At 39.8% G+C, this 19,588-nt stretch overlaps 3 protein-coding genes across 3 annotated transcripts in view; 1 reads left to right on the top strand and 2 right to left on the bottom strand.

Moving 5' to 3' along the window:
- Positions 1-19,588, top strand: part of LOC139948037 (GTPase-activating Rap/Ran-GAP domain-like protein 3) — a 253,394-nt gene that overhangs the window by 42,157 nt on the left and 191,649 nt on the right. The gene's annotated exons all lie outside the window — the stretch shown is intronic.
- On the bottom strand, positions 42-7,219 carry LOC139948184 (uncharacterized). Its single transcript, XM_071946246.1, has 2 exons — positions 7,134-7,219; positions 42-4,102 (listed from the first exon to the last, which is right to left on the bottom strand). The coding sequence occupies exon 2, from the start codon at positions 4,091-4,093 to the stop codon at positions 1,712-1,714; it is 2,382 nt and encodes a 793-aa protein (XP_071802347.1). The 5' UTR covers positions 4,094-4,102; positions 7,134-7,219; the 3' UTR covers positions 42-1,711.
- LOC139948256 (tetratricopeptide repeat protein 22-like) lies at positions 11,286-14,358 on the bottom strand. Its single transcript, XM_071946347.1, has one exon. It carries the CDS (start codon positions 14,356-14,358, stop codon positions 11,782-11,784), a length of 2,577 nt encoding a protein of 858 aa, XP_071802448.1. The 3' UTR covers positions 11,286-11,781.

Below are 19,588 nucleotides of genomic sequence, written 5' to 3'. Positions count from 1 at the left end.
TCACTATAAATATGCAAACATGGTAAGCCGATGTGCCCCTTTAATAATGTGCACTTTTTATTTGTAGCAGACCATCCAAATTTATCTGCAATTGTACTCTTATATTTCAACATCATTTTAAAGATTTAAATTTAAGGCACTGGACACCATTGGTAATTACTTAAAATAATTGTAAGCATATCAATTTACCTGTTAACGAGCAATGGACAGCTGTTGATAGTATACAATTATTGACTGCTTCGAGTGCTATGGTTAAAACTTGCACGAGTAAAAGCAGTCAATATTTGTTTTATAACACCCCAAACATTTCTAAATACTGTACTATTAGGTTACAGACCTGAATGCTACAATCCACGGACGACGCGAATACAGATTGCAAAAGCTTTTACTGTGCTGCATGTAGTGTCATGTAATCCGAAATGGTTACAGAATATTAATTTATAATCCAGTCTGGGTACTGCAGTCTGGGTACTGCACGTCGTGTGATAGTCTTAGGACCTTGCGCACGGCAAACCGATGCACTATCACACGGCAAACCGATGCACTATCACACGGCCGTCGTCTAGTAAAACTAAGACATATCATGTGACGCGCTCTAAACCATTGAAAAGGCAGAATATTGGTAAGGGGTGTTATGAGATTCATGAGATTTCGTCCATGTTACAATGACGTCATCAAGCATGATGTAACGTCACCAAAAATGCGCAATCGAGCTAAAATTTCGCGTGTATTCTGCTGAGTGCTGTGATATACTGACATCACCTTAAAAGGGGATTTTTTCAAATAAGAAATATTATTTACACGTACATAAAATAGTGCGCGACCGAGCTTAATCTTTGTATGTATTTAACATAAACATTTTAAGGTTCTAATGACGACATTAAGTGTCAAGTGACGTGAACTTTAAGGTGTAGTGTTAAAAGATCTACTGGTATATACAAAGACAAAAATGCGCTAAAACCTTGGTTGTATTCAGGCCGGGATGTGTTATTACTACAATTTGTAATTACACAATAAAGGCCATCTTTTCAAAGATGTATATTTACATTGAAAATACTCATGCGTGGTCAAGCTAAAATTTTTCATACTATCCGAGCAATACAATATCAAACTGAAAGAACTGTTCTAATGACGTCATCGAGTTTCACGAATGTCACGTGACGTCACATAAAAGGTGAAGCTTGACAAGCTTAATACAAATACAAACGTAAGCTTGGGCTAGAACTTTTCATATATTTTGATGTGTACACCACCATGAACACCTAATCACGTCATATCTATATTTACAGAAAGAAATTTATGTTCATGTTATGGGTGCCTGGATATATCTGAGGGGCTGTTCTAATGACGTCATATGTCACGCCACGACACAAATGTGTAGTTTCACAATGAACATCTTTGTGTTTCGTTTGAAATACTACTGAGCACGTGCACACGCTCAGAGCCGCAGGAAGGACAGTTTTGTCTGCTATCGCCTAGATTTGACTAAAATCTCCCATTCCCGTGAGAGTCCTTTTAGTTTCAGTCCCATCGCCAAACGTCAGATTTTTTTTGCGCGGCACCCGTCCCCAAACCTGTGCAGCGCCGCAAAAGCTGCATTTTTACGGTGAGGGCACACTGCTATATGACCTGTATTCTAGTTGGTACGAGAACTTGAATAAAGTCATCTGCCGCCATGCCAGCGTCTCAAATATCACCTGATGTATTTGTCCTATGCTGCAGCATCGTCTAGCTTTATGTGTTGCTCAATGCACTTCTGGAGTCTCTCCCAGTTCACAGCTCCAAGTGCATCAAGATGGGTGAGTGGATTAAGGAGCGCAGGGAGCTCAGTGTCCTCTCTGAGAATTGGGATCAGCAACTTCCTTTGTTCAAATGCCATCTCCATGCCGCGGTCACACCAATAATCCTTTTTGAAGTCTTTTGAAACGACTATGAGGACACAGGCACTGTTTGCTGTGCTACCTGTGTAGTTTTTAACTTTCGTTTGGCCGAGCATAAAATCACGATCTTTGATGCATCCTTTCAGACCACGCCCCTCAAGTTCCTCCAACAAGCATCGAAAAACCCACTCGGAGGCACTGTCACTGTGTATGACGAAGAAGTCATAAGTAAAGTCGCAGTTTAAAGCGTCGCCGGGTGCTGATCTGATGGGTTTATTTGAAGCATCATCGGTTGTCCATTCTTGAGATGAGGATGTTTGGTCGCTGACTTGATCTTCGCCGGTTCTCAGAGTCATCGTTGATTTGTCTTCTTTTGCTTTGGATGATGTTTTGTTGCCATCGAGCTCAAACACAGACAGAGAATCAGTAGCAGATTCGTCGAGCAAGGCATGCGGATTAGAGTCTTCAAATCTAGCCCCACTTCTCTCTTCTGGGACGCTTTTTGAATGGCGTACGTGGGATGGACGAGACATTGATTCTGCATCCGAGGTTGAAACCGTACGCCTTTGTTGAGTACGCCGCCCTCTGGGATCACGCGATGCTTGCTGGATATCTTCAAGCTCCCAAATGTAATCGTTGTCTTGACAAAACTTCACGAAGCTCTGCCACTGAGAAGTAAGGCTCATAGGTGGTATCATTGAATACGATTTCCATTCAGGATACGTGAGACGAAGTTTGGCAGCCTTGTGAAGCCAGTAGACCATGTCAGCAAGAAGCGGCTTGTGATTTAAAAGCGTATCACCCACGTCATTCAAAACGTGGCTGTATTCAACAACAAGCAATTTCACGGAATTCTCAACTACAAACATATTATCTTTACATTCAATGGCCCGCTGGAAACTTCGCAATGCTTGCTGATGTTCACCTAAAGCACAAAGAGACTGACCACGAATCTTATGAACAAGGGAACGTTGTTCGCCGTCCTGGCAGGCAGCAGCCCTAGCACAAGTAGTGAGGGCTTTTTGGTGGTACCTCTGTCCATCGTTATGTCCCGCTTCATTTCCATGGCAATCGATTGCCAAATAGTAATACACCTGTGCCAAATGTTCCAAGTCTACGGGCGTCACATGAATTTTCGACGCTTTCTCAAAGTCATTTTGAGCATTTTCGAGTAGCTTGTCAAACTGGTTTGCACTCATACGTTTCTGTTTTTCATAATCCTGAAGGAAGATTTGTCCACGAACTGAGTATGCAAAATAGTTAAACATAGATGCGTCCAGTTGGATTGATTGGTTTACTCTCTCCAATGCTTCCTCTTTGTTACGGATCTTTTTCAAGAAATTGGCGAATCTAGCCAAAAGTCTGGGATCGTTCGGTGTGTAATGGAGAGCTCTCTTAAAACATTTACCTGGCGTCGATAAATATTTTTTCAAGGAATCCGGGACTTGTATTGGATTAAAATAATGTGACTTTGCCTGTTGAAAGATCTCCCCCAACTGTCGCCAGCCTTCGCTTGCCAAGCTATTATCATCCGTTTCTTGTACAATCTGAATAAATATATTAGCCATTTTCCCAAGCCAAGTTTGAGCTTCTTCCTTCAGTGACTTGTCCCATTTGACTTTATTGAAGATCTTATGACAAGCCATACCCTTACTTGTCATCCAATCTTCCCTCTCATATTGAGCCAATGAGTCTCCTGCAAGTTCAAATGCTTCATCGTAAAGCTTCACCGAGGTTCGGTATCTTTCCGTCGTCACTGACTCATCGAAAACATCAAACGAATAGGCGAAGGCTTGTTCAGCAAGACTACGGGCTCGACGAAGTCGGCTTTCCTCTCCTTCATTCTGGTAGTCGTCAGGTAGCAACTCAGATATCTTCTTTTCACAGTCACGGGACTCTGGAATTCTGTATAACTTATTGCAGATGTACTTCTGATTTGCCAGTGCGTTCAAATTCTTGGGGTCTTCCCCGTCAGACAATATCTTGTCAAAGAACTCCAAAGATTCATCGAACTTACCCAGCCGGAAATGAAGTATTCCAAGGAGGTTTCTGAGGGCATGCCTCTCTGGTCGATGTTTCTTAATGTCAAGGTACTTTGTCTTCACTCTGATGTGATACTCGGCTTGTTTGGCATTAATATGACCTTTGTTCATCGTCAAAGGAAGAAGATAATGACCAAACGACGATGCTCTGGGCATGGTGGACGCAGCCATTCTATGAACCTATGAAGGATTGGATGCAATGTGAAAAATGAATTATTACGACAGCTCGAAATACATTATTGTGGGAGCTTGATTGGTGCAAAAGCTTGGGTGTTAAACTGATTCTCTCGGTGTCTATATAAGACAACATCAACACCGGTTTATATATACCAGGAAGTGCACGCTTATGGGTGTTATGTATATATATATATAGATATATGTGGTTTATTATTTGATATATATATATTTTTTTAAATATAACACCGATTTGAAGCAGATCTTTGCCATTAGATTTGAGGATTGTCCGTAACGCAAATAAACGTTATTCGCTGTGCAATTTTCGTTCCATCCAATTCGTTCTATAGCACGGGGCACACCATATCACAGCGTGTGCGTCTTTGGCAAAGCAGTAGTTACCGAATGAAGAGTGAGACACATTTTGTGTTACCACTTAGGCCTGGATATGTATAAAACACGATACAAGTGCCTCAAATCAAACAATATACAAATATTAAGTGGCTCAGAGTGGAATGGGAAGAATATTGTCGCAAGGTAAATTATGAGGAGTGGTGTTAAGTGTGAATAAAAAATTCCTCCGTGGAACCTCCACCCCTCCCCCCCAAAAAAAACTGTACTGCTCAAAAACATTGGGAACAAAGATGATCCTAACTGTTGAATGTGAAGCGCTAATCCCCATGGGCGAATAGGTGTTTTTGATCGCCGGTGCGGATGGGAGTAATAGTGAATGTCACGTGAAGTAAGTTCCACCAATCAAATGACAAGGATCTGTATGTCATTTATATAAAGGTTTTATCACCACTCCATTCTGCGAATCTGATTGGAGGATTAGCGCGTTCTTGAAGTTATATTTAGATAATTATGATTATTATACCTCATACATAGATTCTTCTAATCTGATTGGTTTAAAAGGAACAGGACAAATCGTTGTCTATAATATGCGAATAAAGTGTCTTTCACAACTATTTACTTATTTCCCCTGGCAGGACAGCATTACATAGTGATATACAAAATGTAATTATTGTGTTTTAAATAAAAATAATATGAATACTGAAAACCCATAGATCCCACGGGCCCTGTCTATCTTCGCCTCTTTTTTGAAAATAAATACGACAATTTTTTTTCAATGACTGAATAAAAGTATAAAGCAACTTAAAGACACCAGCATAAGTGGTAGTATGCCCAATTGTACAATCGATAGTTTTTAAAGCAAACAAAACAAAGACATAATGAAAACAAAAACAAAAAGAAATCCGAGACAAAAATAAGACCCAAAGCACACCATTCTGCGCTAGCTGTGTAAGCGAATGCTAAAGTGGAGTACAAAATCCTCCCCAAAGCAAAGAATTCCCTGCTTGCAAAGCGTCGATTCTTTGCCATAAAATTGATGGGCCGCCAGTTCTAACGTGGGCCCAATTTCATAGAGCTGCTTAAGCAAAAAAAATTGCTTAAGCAGAAACGTCCTTGCTTAGTAAAATCAGAGTAACGGCCAAGACTCAACCCAATTGTTATGCTAAGTAAACAACAGCTAAATACCAGTCACAAGCAATATATATGGCATGAAATATGGGCCAGTAACATGTGTAAAATAAGCAAGCTATTTTCGTGCTTAAGCAAATTGTTTGCTTAAGCAGCTCTATGAAATTGGCCCGTGGACGCGCATGCACACCCCCCACCCCCGCTACATGTGAAATACGCTTAACGTAAGCACAGAATTCCCTGCTTCCGCAAGCGTCGATGCTTTCGGTAAGCAGAGCCATGTTCTTGAAAACCGAATTATAAACTTTATCATGGGGATTCCCGAAATAAGAGCTTTTTGCAGGCATAGCACACTGATGCTGGAACCCGTCATGGAGGTCAACTGTGAATAAATGTCAATCTCGCTACATTCATGCGGCGTTCGTTCACGTATGTGCGAGCCCTAAATGTAGCCCGGACCTAAATGTATCCCCAAACATGTACCTAAATGTAGCCCGGACCTAAATGTATCCCCAAACATGTACCTAAATGTAGCCCGGACCTAAATGTAGCCCCAAACATGTACCTAAATGTAGCCCCAAACATGTACCTAAATGTAGCCCGGACCTAAATGTAGCCCCAAACATGTACCTAAATGTAGCCCGGACCTAAATGTAGCCCCAAACATGTACCTAAATGTAGCCCGGACCTAAATGTATCCCCAAACATGTACCTAAATGTAGCCCGGACCTAAATGTATCCCCAAACATGTACCTAAATGTAGCCCGGACCTAAATGTATCCCCAAACATGTACCTAAATGTAGCCCGGACATTAAGGGCATGCTTGGGGCTACATTTAAGTCCGGGCTACATTTAGGGCTCGGACTACTTTATGTATAAAAACCCACCCGCACACACGTATGTACAGTGTATGCTACACATTGTGTACTATGCTATTGCAGCCGCTAATAATAATACGTATACATGTACAATGTACCACCGTAGAGCAGAACATTATTACAAACACACATTTCATTAACCCCAATGATGAATAGTTCAGCATCAACAGTGCGTGTCCAGTCAATGGGGGCATGTCTGCCAATCTATTGACTTTCTACCGCGCTGGGAAAAAAAAAATTGCATACTGGAGATGCTAATGCGCGCTACGTGAACAACCAGGGAGTTATTTTTAGATTGGCAAAATCCCAAGTTCATGCACAAATGAAGTCTAGTGCTTGTAGTATGCTATGGCCGTTTTTCTAGAGGATGGGTGTGGCACCACATTAAGTTACATTACAAAATGTAGGACAGTTCAATTTGAGGATACAGTGAGATTGTTTGTATTCTAAATTTACAAACATACATTGATTTCCTTAAAACTCGTTTGCCATGCATTTGTTCAAATGAAATTCTCCATTCAAACCTCACTTCGATGACAGTTGTTTGAATGTTAACATGCGAGAAAGTAACGAGCAATTAATGAACCAACAAACAGCGTTCGTTTTGACATGCATGTGTCCCGTTAAAAGCACAAATTTTGATTTCACTCATGTAAGAAAAAATGGTAATACTTACGTTGTAAGTATGACGTAGCTAACAACATACAGAGACTGGGAGGGCACTGATGACTTAGTCGGTGGCGTAGACTGACTGGTCCGATCGGTGTGTGGTACTGTAGTCGTTGTGTACGCAATTTCATTACGACTCTTTACTGTTGTGCGCATGGTTATTGACGGTATCGTACGGTTGCAGCACAGTCATGTAAGTGCGCGGAAAAAGTAGGTTCGTTGCTAACGTAATTTGTTCAATGCGGCAAATCTTCAAATAAAGCTACAATTTGGACTTGGTCCCATATCCCCAACCACGGTGTATGGATTATTTAGTTAGGTAATGCCCGAAATTTTACCATTTTAAAAACACAAATACCAATTTCCAATATACATGCAGTTGTTTTGAGTATTTCCATTGTTTTGTCGGTGTGGTAATATAGTCTGGTTCCCAGACCCAAAAATCTCCGACCAGGCTCTGTCGAATTTACAAGAGACGTCAAGGAATCTTTGGTCAGGGAACCAGACTATGTGGTAATGAAGAGTTGTGTCTACACAGTATCATTATGAATCTTGACTGTAGTGCGCATGGTTAGTGACGTTTATCGCTCGGTTGCTGCACAGTAATGTAAGTGCGCGGAAAATGTAGGTTCGTTGTCATCGCAACATTTGCTTGTTGGATTGGGGTTTTCCCCATTTCTGACTGTAGTGCGCATGGTTAGTGACGTTTATCGTGCGGTTGCTGCACAGTAATGTAAGTGCGCGGAAAATGTAGGTTCGTTGTCATCGCAACATTTGCTTGTTGGATTGAGGTTTTCCCCATTTAAGAGAGTTGCACTTCTCAGTTGCGGCGCAGCATTATTTATTAATTAATTATTTCTGACTATAAATATAAAGTATATTCAATGTGTGGATTCTGTTTGCTTACGTCGGTTGCTTATACACGCATGCATGGATATGTAGACTGTATCCTATTGCCGCGCCAAAGTAAAACATTTATATAAACAGAGCACAAGTCTACTTTGACAGTTGCAACGGCTGGAAAAGCGTATACGCATCTAGACACATTTTTGTTGGTTTCACATCACTATAAATACGCAAACATGGTAAGCCGGTGTGCCCTTTAATAATGTGCACTTTTTATTTGTAGCAGACCATCCTAATTTATCTGCAATTGTACTCTTATTTTTCAACATCATTTTAAAGATTTAAATTTAAGGCACTGGACACCATTGGTAATTACTGAAAATAATTGTAAGCTAATCAATTTACCTGTTAACGAGCAATGGACAGCTGTTGATAGTATACAATTATTGACTGCTTCGAGTGCTATGGTTAAAACTTGCACGAGTAAAAGCAGTCAATATTTGTTTTATAACAACCCAAACATTTCTAAATACTGTACTATTAGGTTACAGACCTGAATGCTACAATCCACAGACGACGCGAATACAGATTGCAAAAGCTTTTACTGTGCTGCATGTAGTGTCATGTTATCCGAAATGGTTACAGACTATTAATTTATTATCCAGTCTGAGTACTGCAGTCTGGGTACTGCACGCCGTGTGATAGTCTTCGGACTAGCGCACGGCAACCCGATGCACTATCACACGGCAAACCGATGCACAATCACACGGCCGTCGTCTAGTAAAACTTAGACATATCATGTGACACGCTCTAAACCAATGAAAAGGTAGCCTTGCTCAAGGCAGTCGCATTATTCGCTCCGAAAAGACGCAGCTGTAAACCCACCCGCCGTACACCCTGTGCATGGTGTGTGCGATCACACCGAATGACCACCCGTATACACACTGTCACATCGCACGAATACTGTTCACACAATTAGTCATCGCACTCGTACACCACTAACCGCATGCGGAGGCGACGGCCTCCGCATGCGGATAGTGTACGGGGGCATCGTGTCGTGCGATGTTACGCACAGTGAATACGGGTGGGTTTTTATACAGCGGCGGTCTTTTTTCGGAGTGAATGATTCGACTGCCTTAAACAAGAATAATGAAAAGGTAAAATATTGGTACGGGGTGTTATAATATACAATATTGTGAGAAACGGCTCCCTCTGAAATAACGTAGTTTTTGAAAAAGAAATAATTTCTCACTAAAATATTTGATTTGAATTGAATTCAAGACATCAGCTGGGGTATCGAATTCAAGCGTTTAAAAAACACAAATCTTGTCCGACAAGGCCGTTTTTTCTTCAATTTATCTCTCGCAACTTCGACGACCAATTGAGTTCAAATTTTCACAGGTTTGTTGTTTTCTGCGTATGTTGAGATACACTAAGTGAGACGACTGATCTTTGACAATTAACAAAAACGTCCAGTGCCTTTTAACATATTACTCTTTGACAATTAACAAAAACGTCCAGTGCCTTTTACATTTTGACAATTAACAAAAACGTCCAGTGCCTTTTAACATATTACTTGTCATATCATGTTTATAATAATACCACTGATAATAACAATGAGAGATTTGTATTGCGCGGTTCCCACAAAAATGATCAACCGCACATTAAAACAAAAACTATTTGACAACAACTATTTGACTAAATGTACTGACAAACCGTACTCAACTCTCCGAACATTTTCGAAACTACTTTAGAATGCAAATAACCAGTTAATTAGTCAAACATGATGACAAAGCTGGTGAAGTACGCCACCATGCGTTGAGTTGTAACAAGTAAAGCAATGTACAATGAAAAGTCTTGATTCGTTATAAACTGAAACGTGTTATACGAAGTATGCCTCGAAAGAGTTGTCTGACAAGAAACGCATTAAATTGTAACTTTTCTACTGTCACGTGAACAGTTTGTTTCCAAATGCTTTAACTATCTGAAACCATCCTAAATTACTTCAACGTGTAAATGGAAATACCGGCTTTTTAATGAAATTAAATTTGTGTTGATAAGAATGATTATTTTTTAGCTTTCAAAATTCGATACAATAAAATGTACATGTATAAGGTCTATGGAAAAAGCAGGTAGCATTTCCCGTCCACATTTCAGTTGAAATTTAAGGGTGACTTGCAATTAAAAAACACAACAGTAACAACAGTGGGGTCCTTTTGAGACACTAGGTGGCAGCAGACTTACCAGGTAAATCCATTGTTTTATGTATTATACGCATGCTCAGAACTACGTAAACAATGGAGGTTTACCTGGTAAGTCTGCTGCCCCTCAGCGTTCCAAAGTCTCCCATTGAATCAAATTATTTTTTGTGTAAGTTTCCGTGTCCCTTCACTTGTTGAGACACTTTCGGGGTAGTACAACAAAATGTTACAAACTATCTAGAAAATTGATTTTTATAAAGGGCCATAATTGCATTCGAATCTCTCAAAGTGTTTTCTTTTCAAGAGTATAGTATAGTAGGTTGTGCACAATAACTTACAAGTTTTGTAAGTAGGTTCAACAAGCGGACCTTGCGGTTTGCCATTTTGTGGAGTAAAACTTTGGGCGGCCCGTGTTTTGTGATAAATGTAACACAAAAATCAATTGACTTCCCAGAATAACTATGTGAATTGTTAAATTCAACTTATGAAATGTCTTTCTTGCAATGTTAATACCAAAAACAAACGCTTTTCGCGCCGCAAAGCTTAGACTTGGTAGAATGGATACAATTGTCCATAATATCGTTGCACATTAAGTGATATAAAAGTGGTGCATGTGTAATATGCAACAATTGGTAACTTCTGAATAGCATACACAAAGCCCGGTTCATACTTCATGCGAATGTGAAGCGAATTTGGCGTGAATTTGATCGACGTCACAACCCTCTTTTCGCAGCGATATCGCAAGTGAGTTGAGCGGAATTGCTGCGAATTTGTCGTTGCGAATTTGTGACGTCAACATTCGTATTGCATTCGCAGGAATAGGAAGTATGAACCGGGCTTAAATGGTTACAAAAAGTCACTTGAGAAAAAATTACTTTATCTAAAAGATTGTGAGCTCGTAAACTCTGTAACCTAAGAGAAAATCAAATAAAAGATTTTATGTAAAACCAAACAAACAAATCAAAAAGTGCCACAAGCGTAAAACCATAAAATAAACCCATTACAGTGTCTAAATGGTATTCAAACAACACACATAAAATCGACATAATAATACATCTGTTAAAGCAACCAAACACCTTCCTGACAGTTTGTTAGCAAACGTCCTACTGACAATGGTTTCACTCCACATTAAACGAAATCTCAGTACTAAAGTCTCTCCTCTTATCACACTATACTAGTCTTTAATAAAGCAAATAATGTCTCGTGTTGAACTCACAACTGTCTCCTTAAAGACAGTGGACATTTTTGGTAATTGTCAAAGACCAGTCTTCTCACTTGGTGTATCTCAACATGTGCATGAAATAACAAAACTGTGAAAATTTGAGCTCAATTGGTCGTCGGAGTTGCGAGATAATAATGAAAGAAAAAACACCCTTGTCACACGAAGTTGTGTGTGTTTAGATGGTTGATTTCGAGACATCAAGTTCTAAACTTGAGGTCTCGAAATCAAATTCGTGGAAAATTACTTCTTTCTCGAAAACTACGTCACTTCAGAGAGAGCCGTTTTTCACAATGTTTTATACTATCAACCTCTCCACATTACTTGTTACCAAGTGAGGTTTTATGCTGATAATTATTTTGAGTAATTACCAATAGTGTCTACTGTCTTTAAGCATCGCCCAGCCTTATTTGTTGCTCAATGCTCCTTTTGAGTAGCTCCCAGTTCACAGCTCCGGTTGCATCAAGATGGGTGAGGGTATTTAGGAACATAGGGAGCTTGGTGTCTTCTCTTAGAACAGGAACCAACAACTTCTTTTGTTCGATTGCCATAAGCATACTGCTGTTGCACCAAGCATCATGTTTGAAATCTTGTGTAATGACTATAATAACACAGGCGCTGTTCGCTATGCTGTCTGTGTAGTTAGCGAGCTTCGTTTTGCCGACCATGAAATCACGATCTTTGATGCATCCTTTTAGATTACTCTCCTCAAGTTCCTCCAATAGACATCTAATTACCCACTCAGACGCACTGCTACTGTGTAAGACTAAGAAGTCATTCTGAAAGTTGTGGTTCAAAGCCTTTTCAGGTGCTGATCTGATAGGTTTCTTTGAAGCATCCTTGGAGGTCCATTCTTGAGACGACGATGTAGGGTTAACGATCTGCGTCTTGCCGGTTTGGAGATTCACGGTCAATGTTACTTGTTTTTCTTTGGATGATGTCTTGTTACCACCAAGGTCTAACACAGACAAGGAATCGGTGCTAGACTCAACCTGGAGTTGTGTCTGATAGTCGTCAGATGTTTCCTCTGTAGCCCCACGTGCTTCGTGGGTGATGCTTTGTGCACGACGCATATGGGGTGGTTTATAAGCAGTGGCTTTGGGAACTTCTATGTTGGCATGGGGTTTATGGTCTTCAGATACCTCTCTACACACACTTCCTTCTCCGACGACTGTTTGTGTACGACGTTTTTGTGGTGGCTGATACACAGTAACGTTGGCAGCCTCAATCGGGGCATGAGGGTTTTGGTCTTCTCTAGAAACAAAACAACTAGTCCCACTTGCTTCTTCGATGACGCTTTGCGGAGGACACATTGATGTAGGAAGGTGTGATTCTTCATCGGTACGCCTTCTCTGATCAGGATAAAGTGACGCTTCCTGGATGTCTTCAAGTTCACTGGTGTTATCGTTATCTACACAATACTTAACAAAGTTTTCCCAGTTGGAAGCAAGATGCCTTTGTACGTCCAATGAACCTATCCAGTTAGGATTTATGAGATAGATTTTGGCAGCCTTGTGCAGCCAGTAGACCATGTCAGCAAACAGTGTCTGGGAACATGAGAATTTGCCACCAGTCATGTCCTTCAAAACACTGGCGTATTCTGAAATGAGGCATTTTCCAGAATCTGAGAACCAATTATTAGAAAGTTCACATTCGACGGCGCGCTTGAAACTTCTCAATGCATGTTGGTGTTCACCTAAAGCACGAAGACACAGACCACGAATTTTATGGACATCAGAACGTTTTTCACCGTCCTGAAAAGCTGTTGCTTTGGCGCACATTGTGAGTGCTTTGTGGAGGTACTCCACCCCTCCACATTCCGTTTTGACTTTACCATGGCAATCGGTTGCCATGTAGTAATACACTTGTGCCAATTCTTGTAAGTACATTGGTGTGGAATGACTCTCGGACAGTTTCTCTAAATCTTGTTGTGCGTTTATGCCATTCTGTCGGTGCGGTGTGTTTTGTTGTAAAATTTGTTTTTTGAATTTTTTTAGGAAGATTTGTCCACGGAGAAAAAGAGCCAACGAGTTGTAGTTAGTTTTGTCCTGTTCGATCGACTTGTTAACCCACGTTAATGCTGTATCTGGCCGGTTGTTTTTTATTAAGAATTTGGCGTATCTAGCCAACAATTTGGGATTGTTCGGAGTGAAGTTCAGAGCTTCTTTAAAACACGCTTCTGGGTCATAGAGTGGTAAGTTATCAGAGACTGATAGGGAACACATTGACCTTCCTTGAAAGAGCTCTCCCAAACGTCGCCAGCTTTCACTCTTCAAGCTGTCATTATTTGTGTCTTTAATGCGAATAAAAATGTTTGCAGCTTCTTCGAACCATTTTCGAGCTTCTTTTTGCAGTGCTTTATTAAACTTTACTTCATTAAAGATTTTCTGACAAGCCATACCCTTACTCATCATCCAATCTTCCCTCTCATCTTGATCCAACGAGTCTCCTGCAAGTTCAAATGCTTCATCGTAAAGCTTCACCGAGATTCGGTATCTTTCCGTCGTCACTGACTCATCGAAAACATCAAACGAATAGGCGAAGGCTTGTTCAGCAAGACTACGCGCTCGACGAAGTCGGCTTTCCCCCCCTTCATTCTGGTAGTCATCAGGAAGCAACTCATAGAGCTTCTCTGTACACTGCCGGGACTCTGGAATCATGTACAAATTGTCGCAGATATATTTCCGATTTGCCAGTGCGTTTAAATTCTCGGGGTCTTCCCCGTCAGACAATATCTTGTCAAAGAAGTTCAACGATTCATTAAACTTACCCAGCCGGAAATGGAGTATTCCAAGGAGGTTTCTGAGGGCATGCCTCTCTGGTCGATGTTTTTTAGTGTCAAGGTACTTTGTTTTCACTTCGATGTGATACTCGGCTTGTTTGGCATTGATATGACCTTTGTTCATCGTTAAAGGAAGAAGATAATGACCAAATGGTGATGCCCTTGACATGGTGGACGCAGCCATTCTATGAACCTATGAATGATTGGATGCAATGTGAAAAATGAATTATTACGACAGCTCGAAAAACATTATTGTGGGAGCTTGATTGGTACAAGAACTTGGGTCTTAAACTGATTCTCTCGGTATCTATAGGTGACAACACCAACACCGGTATATATATACTAGGAAGTGCACGCTTATGGGTGTTATATGGGTGTTAGATGGGTGTTATATATATATTTCCTTTTTTTTAATATAACACCGATTTGAAGCAGATCTTTGCCATTTGATTGGATGATTGTTACGCCAATAAACGTTATTCGCTGTGCAATTTTCGTTCCATCCAATTAGTTCTATTGCACGATGCACACCACATCACTGCGTGTGCGTCTTTGGCAATGCAGCATTAGTTACTGCAAGTTACATAGGCGTGATTATATACCTTATACATAGATTCTTCTTATATGATTGGCTAAAAAAGAAATGGACAATATCGTTGTCTGTATGCGAATTAAGTGTCTTCCACAACTATTTATATAGTTTCCTACTCAATACCTTTTGCATGCTAAAAATGTTATCGTTCAATGATAGGCTTACCAATAAACTGCCGTTCATAAATACCTCAGACAGTTTCGCTATTTCTATTGGTGGAGAGCGCGTCACGCGGGTGTGTATTAACCTTTGTTTATGACCAGTAAAAGTGTTAAAAACATGAACGTGACACGCAAACTTGCACCCGTGCTTATAAGACAGTTTCTTCATTCCTATTGGTCGAGAGCAACGGCCGGGACAGTTGTGCCACATCACGTGATACGCGCGACGCGCACAGCATTCCCTTATAAGGAGTTGGTTACCCGATGGGCCGAGGGCCTTACCATTTCATAGCTAGAGGATTGTTGTTTTAAAGAAATCATTGAACAGTTATAATTTTCTCCAGGATTCTACTCCAACTCTCTCCTCCCCCCCCACCGATAACAGTTTTGGCACGGTTTGCACCAATCGAAAATTTAGGGCGTTATAACGCCCTAATTTTACGGCGTTATAACGCCCTATTAGGGTGTAATAACGCCCTATACGCCCTATAAAAATAAACAAAAATAGCTAGCCTTCCTTAATGAAGTGATTTGTTTACAAAAATGTTGTTTTTTAAATAATGTTGATACATTTTCATGATTGTCATCTGCAGCCCTTTATGAGGAAAATAAGTGTCGAACAGAAATGTGCAATTGGTGCAAACCGTGCCAAAACTGTTATCGGTTGGGGGGGGGGGGGGGGGGGTTAGAGTTGGAGTAGAATCCTGGAGAAAAATACTACAAGTTTCAAAACTCACATTAAAATGATATCAAAATCATAACACAGTGACAATTTGCACCAGAGGTTAGAGACTTTCATAAGGACTCTATCTATTATTAGGTTTAGACATCTGTCTCGTGTTTTTTTTTAAGCTCAGTGTTTCCATAATATAAATGTGCTTATAATTTAACTGTGAGTTCTAGTTTGGGTGTGTTTTAAATTCTTAATATATATACATGACATTGCGGACTAGAAAATTTATTGTCATCAAGGACCTTGCTTTTAGCTGAAGATTTTAGCATTAATCGATAGGCGTCGTTTCTGTGGAATTTATTTAATAAACATAATTTGTATGGTATCCCCATTGGCTGTTTCTTAGTATTTTTTTTTTTTTAAATGATGCTAAGTCTTAAAGTTTTCATATTTTTCTGAATGCTTTGGCATAATATAATTACTAGTAAAAAGGCAAATTGGCTGGAAATGTGTTTAACGCTGCTTTATTCTTTAACTTGAACGTATCTCCCTTTGGAAAAAAACTTGTGGAAGATTAGAATAATAACACGCTTTAGCCCTTAACTTATGAAGAAAATATCAAAAACTTAACCAAACTTAAACATGAGTATCTAAAAACAATGTGCTTTAAGGAACACTGTGCCTTGGATCGGTCGAGTTGGTCTTTGAAAAGCGTTTGTAACCGTTTGTTATAAAATGCATGGGTAGAAAGATGTTGTAAAAGGAGAAGACAATGATCAACCCAACAAGCCCTCGAAAATGCGCAGTTTTCCTTTTACCTTGTCGACTAACACGGCCGGCCATTTATGGGAGTCAAATTTTTGACTCCAACAAATGGCCGACCGTGTCAGTTCGTAGAGTAAATGGAAAACCACGCAATTTCGAGGAAAATTTGTGTGGATCATTGTATTCTACTTTTAAAACATCTTTCTACCCATATGCATTTTTTAACAAACGGTTACAAACGCTTTTTATATAGCAACTCCTCCGATCCAAGGCCACGTGTGTCTTTAATTACAACTAATGAGAGTATGAAGGGTGTCGGAGACCACGTGTGACTTTAAAAGTTTAAAAAAAAATATGCATCAATTTGAATGAACAGTTTTGTACTAAATAGGGGCGTTATAACGCCGTAAATTAGGGCGTTATAACGCCGTTCGTATAGGGCGTTTTTACGCCACAATAGGACGTTATAACGCTGTATAGGGCGTTATTACGGTTCGCCGTAAAATTGTTTGGAGTCTATACATTCAAACATTATTTTTTTTTCAATTCGTTCTGCCTTGATTTGTTCTAATGACATTCTACATGCCAGCGTCACTTCTATAACAGTTGATTGAATGTTAACATGCGAAAGGCATACTTATAAGTAACAAGCAACAAATGATTTCGAGACCTCAGAATAAGATTTTGAGGTCTCGAAATCAAGCATCTGAAAGCACACAACTTCATGTGACAAGGGTGTTGTTTCTTTCATTATTATCTCACAACATTGACGACCATTTTCACAGGCTTGTTATTTTATGCATATTATGTTGAGATACACCAATGAGATTACCAATAGTGTCCAGTGTTTTTAAGTCAACCGTACGTCTTCGTGAAATCGGCCCCTGTTGTTGTACTCATCATCAGTGTTTGTTTAGTATGTCCTACTCCAACATTCGATTAAATATTAATTTCAATTGGTTACCAATTTGGATGACACACAGGGCACGTTTAGCATTGAGTGTACACAGGACACGCTATTGCGTGCCAGTGGAAAGTCCAGGGAGCTACTTTTAGAACGAATTTCTAATCAGTGCTTGTAGCATGCCATGGCTATTTTGTGGAGGATGGGTGTGGCAGCACATAATTATAATTACTTTACAAAACATAGGACTGTTTGATTGAAGATACAATAAAATCGTTTTGAGTCTATACATACATTTTATACCTTAAACTCCTTGGCGCAATGAAATTCTCAGTTCTACTAAATTAAATTATCACTTTGACGACAGTTGTTTGAATTTTAACAGTCCAACTGATAATTACAGGAACACGTTGCCTTGGATCGGACGAGTTGGTCTATAAAAAGCGTTTTGTAACCATTTGTTATAAAATGCATATGGGCGATTCCAAGCAAACATGGACATGGCACCAAAAAATAAAAATTGTGTAACAACTTTCTTTTCACGTAAAAGTTATAGCTAACATATGAAAGGAAACAGACATTAACTTTTTTTACACACTCTGTACCATTTTGTACAAATTAAGCTCATGTTTGCACAAGCTGTGAACAGACCCTAAAAAGTGAGCACATTAAGGTGATTTCTTCAAAGTTGAATATTTTCCCCCACAAGGGTTCTTCCAGCAAAACTTTATTAGTTGTGATTAGCAGCAGGAACAACTATTCAAAATCCAGAATGAATTTTAATTTGTGTTTCTCATTTAAGCAATATGTGAGTGTACTTGTGGGAGCTTCAACAGGGCGTAATGCGACTAACCGAGAAATGAAGTTATTTCAATAGCACGAAAAATCCACTGACTATCTTCATGGCAATTCAAAATATGCTTCTACCCTTATTACCAAGTCTGAAATGAGTAAAGAAATCAACACTCTAGTTGGTGTATTGTTGGAAGTGTCGTGGCCGAGCGGTTAAGAACACCGAATTCAAACTCTGGTGTTTCTGATCAGCAGAGTGTGGGTTCGAATCCCCAGCCGTGACACTGTGTCCTTGAGCAAGACACTTAACCATTGCTTCGTCCTTCGGAAGGGACGTAAAGCCGTTGGTCCCATGTGTTGTGTAACGCATGTAAAAGAACCCAGTGCACTTATCGAAAAGAGAAGGGGTTCGCCCCGGTGTTCCTGGTTGTGGCTGCTTAATGCGCCGTAGCGCCTTGTAAACCCTTATAAGGTGCTAAATAATTGGGTCTCAGAATTCATCACTGCAATAACCTATCTTTCTGAAAGTTTGTATATATACTCAGCGCCTTGAGCACCTTGTTTGGTGGATACGTGCGCTATATAAGACTTCGATATTATATTATTATATTATTATATTATATTATATTTTAATAACGAGTCATCAAAAAGTGTAATGCGACTAACCGGTAATGCGACTAACCATGCAATGTAATGCGACTAACCAAATATTTCTTCAAGAGGAGGACGCTAAGAGGTCAGCAAAGCTTGATATCTTGGTTTTGACTTACTAGAGGACAATATTACATGATTTAAGAGATCTGGGGCTCTGCAGGTGCCACTCATGCCCTACCCACAATGCATTTCCCATGCTGAAAACTATAACATGTGTTGTACATCATGTGCCACTCCAATCTAGTTTCATCATTAACATATGAAACAAAATAAAGAATTAAGCAACATTTCTGAGAATTTTGAGTAGAAAAGTGAAGTAATGGAACTAACTTACTTCACAAATTGTGGACATATGTACATGTACAGTGTACCATTGCCTAGGCTGAAAAAGCAGAAAAATGTTAAAATACAAGGAATTCAAGAGGAGCACAGAAAAATCTCCCAAAAGGGCAAACAAAAGCAAAAAGCTGATGTCCTCTTGCCACCATTTTCCTTCAGAAAGAAGAAACATGATAACTACAAAATGCTGCCTTACAAACCAGGGTAGTGATGCAAGGGTAGCAATGCATGGTCAGTGGTGTGTGGTGTAACATGCAGCGAAATGTATCCAGGTAAAGTCGAGGAGATGGGTGATCAAGAAGGTTTTTTTGTTTTGTTTTATACACTTTTTGGACACAAAACAAATTGTTTGTTGCATTGAGGAACCTGTGATAACCAACAAGGCCATTTTAAATTCACAGTCCACTTTTAAACAAAAACCCAAACTTTAATTAATTTATTTTGTTTCTTGATAAGGAATGAACCCAATTTTGCCAAACAAGAACTCAGTTTGGGCTCCATTGGGCTTGGCTTAAGTGGCCGGACAAACTGTAA

Source organism: Asterias amurensis, chromosome 15 (genome assembly GCF_032118995.1).
Source record: "Asterias amurensis chromosome 15, ASM3211899v1".
NCBI classification, from domain to species: domain Eukaryota; kingdom Metazoa; phylum Echinodermata; class Asteroidea; order Forcipulatida; family Asteriidae; genus Asterias; species Asterias amurensis.
Note: the sequence above shows the minus strand (reverse complement) of the source record. Positions and strands in the feature narration are given on the sequence as shown.

Coding starts and splice junctions, on each gene's coding strand:
- LOC139948184 (XM_071946246.1), bottom strand. CDS start 4,093: ATGGCTGCGTCCACCATGCCCAGAGCATCGTCGTTTGGTCATTATCTT.
- LOC139948256 (XM_071946347.1), bottom strand. CDS start 14,358: ATGGCTGCGTCCACCATGTCAAGGGCATCACCATTTGGTCATTATCTT.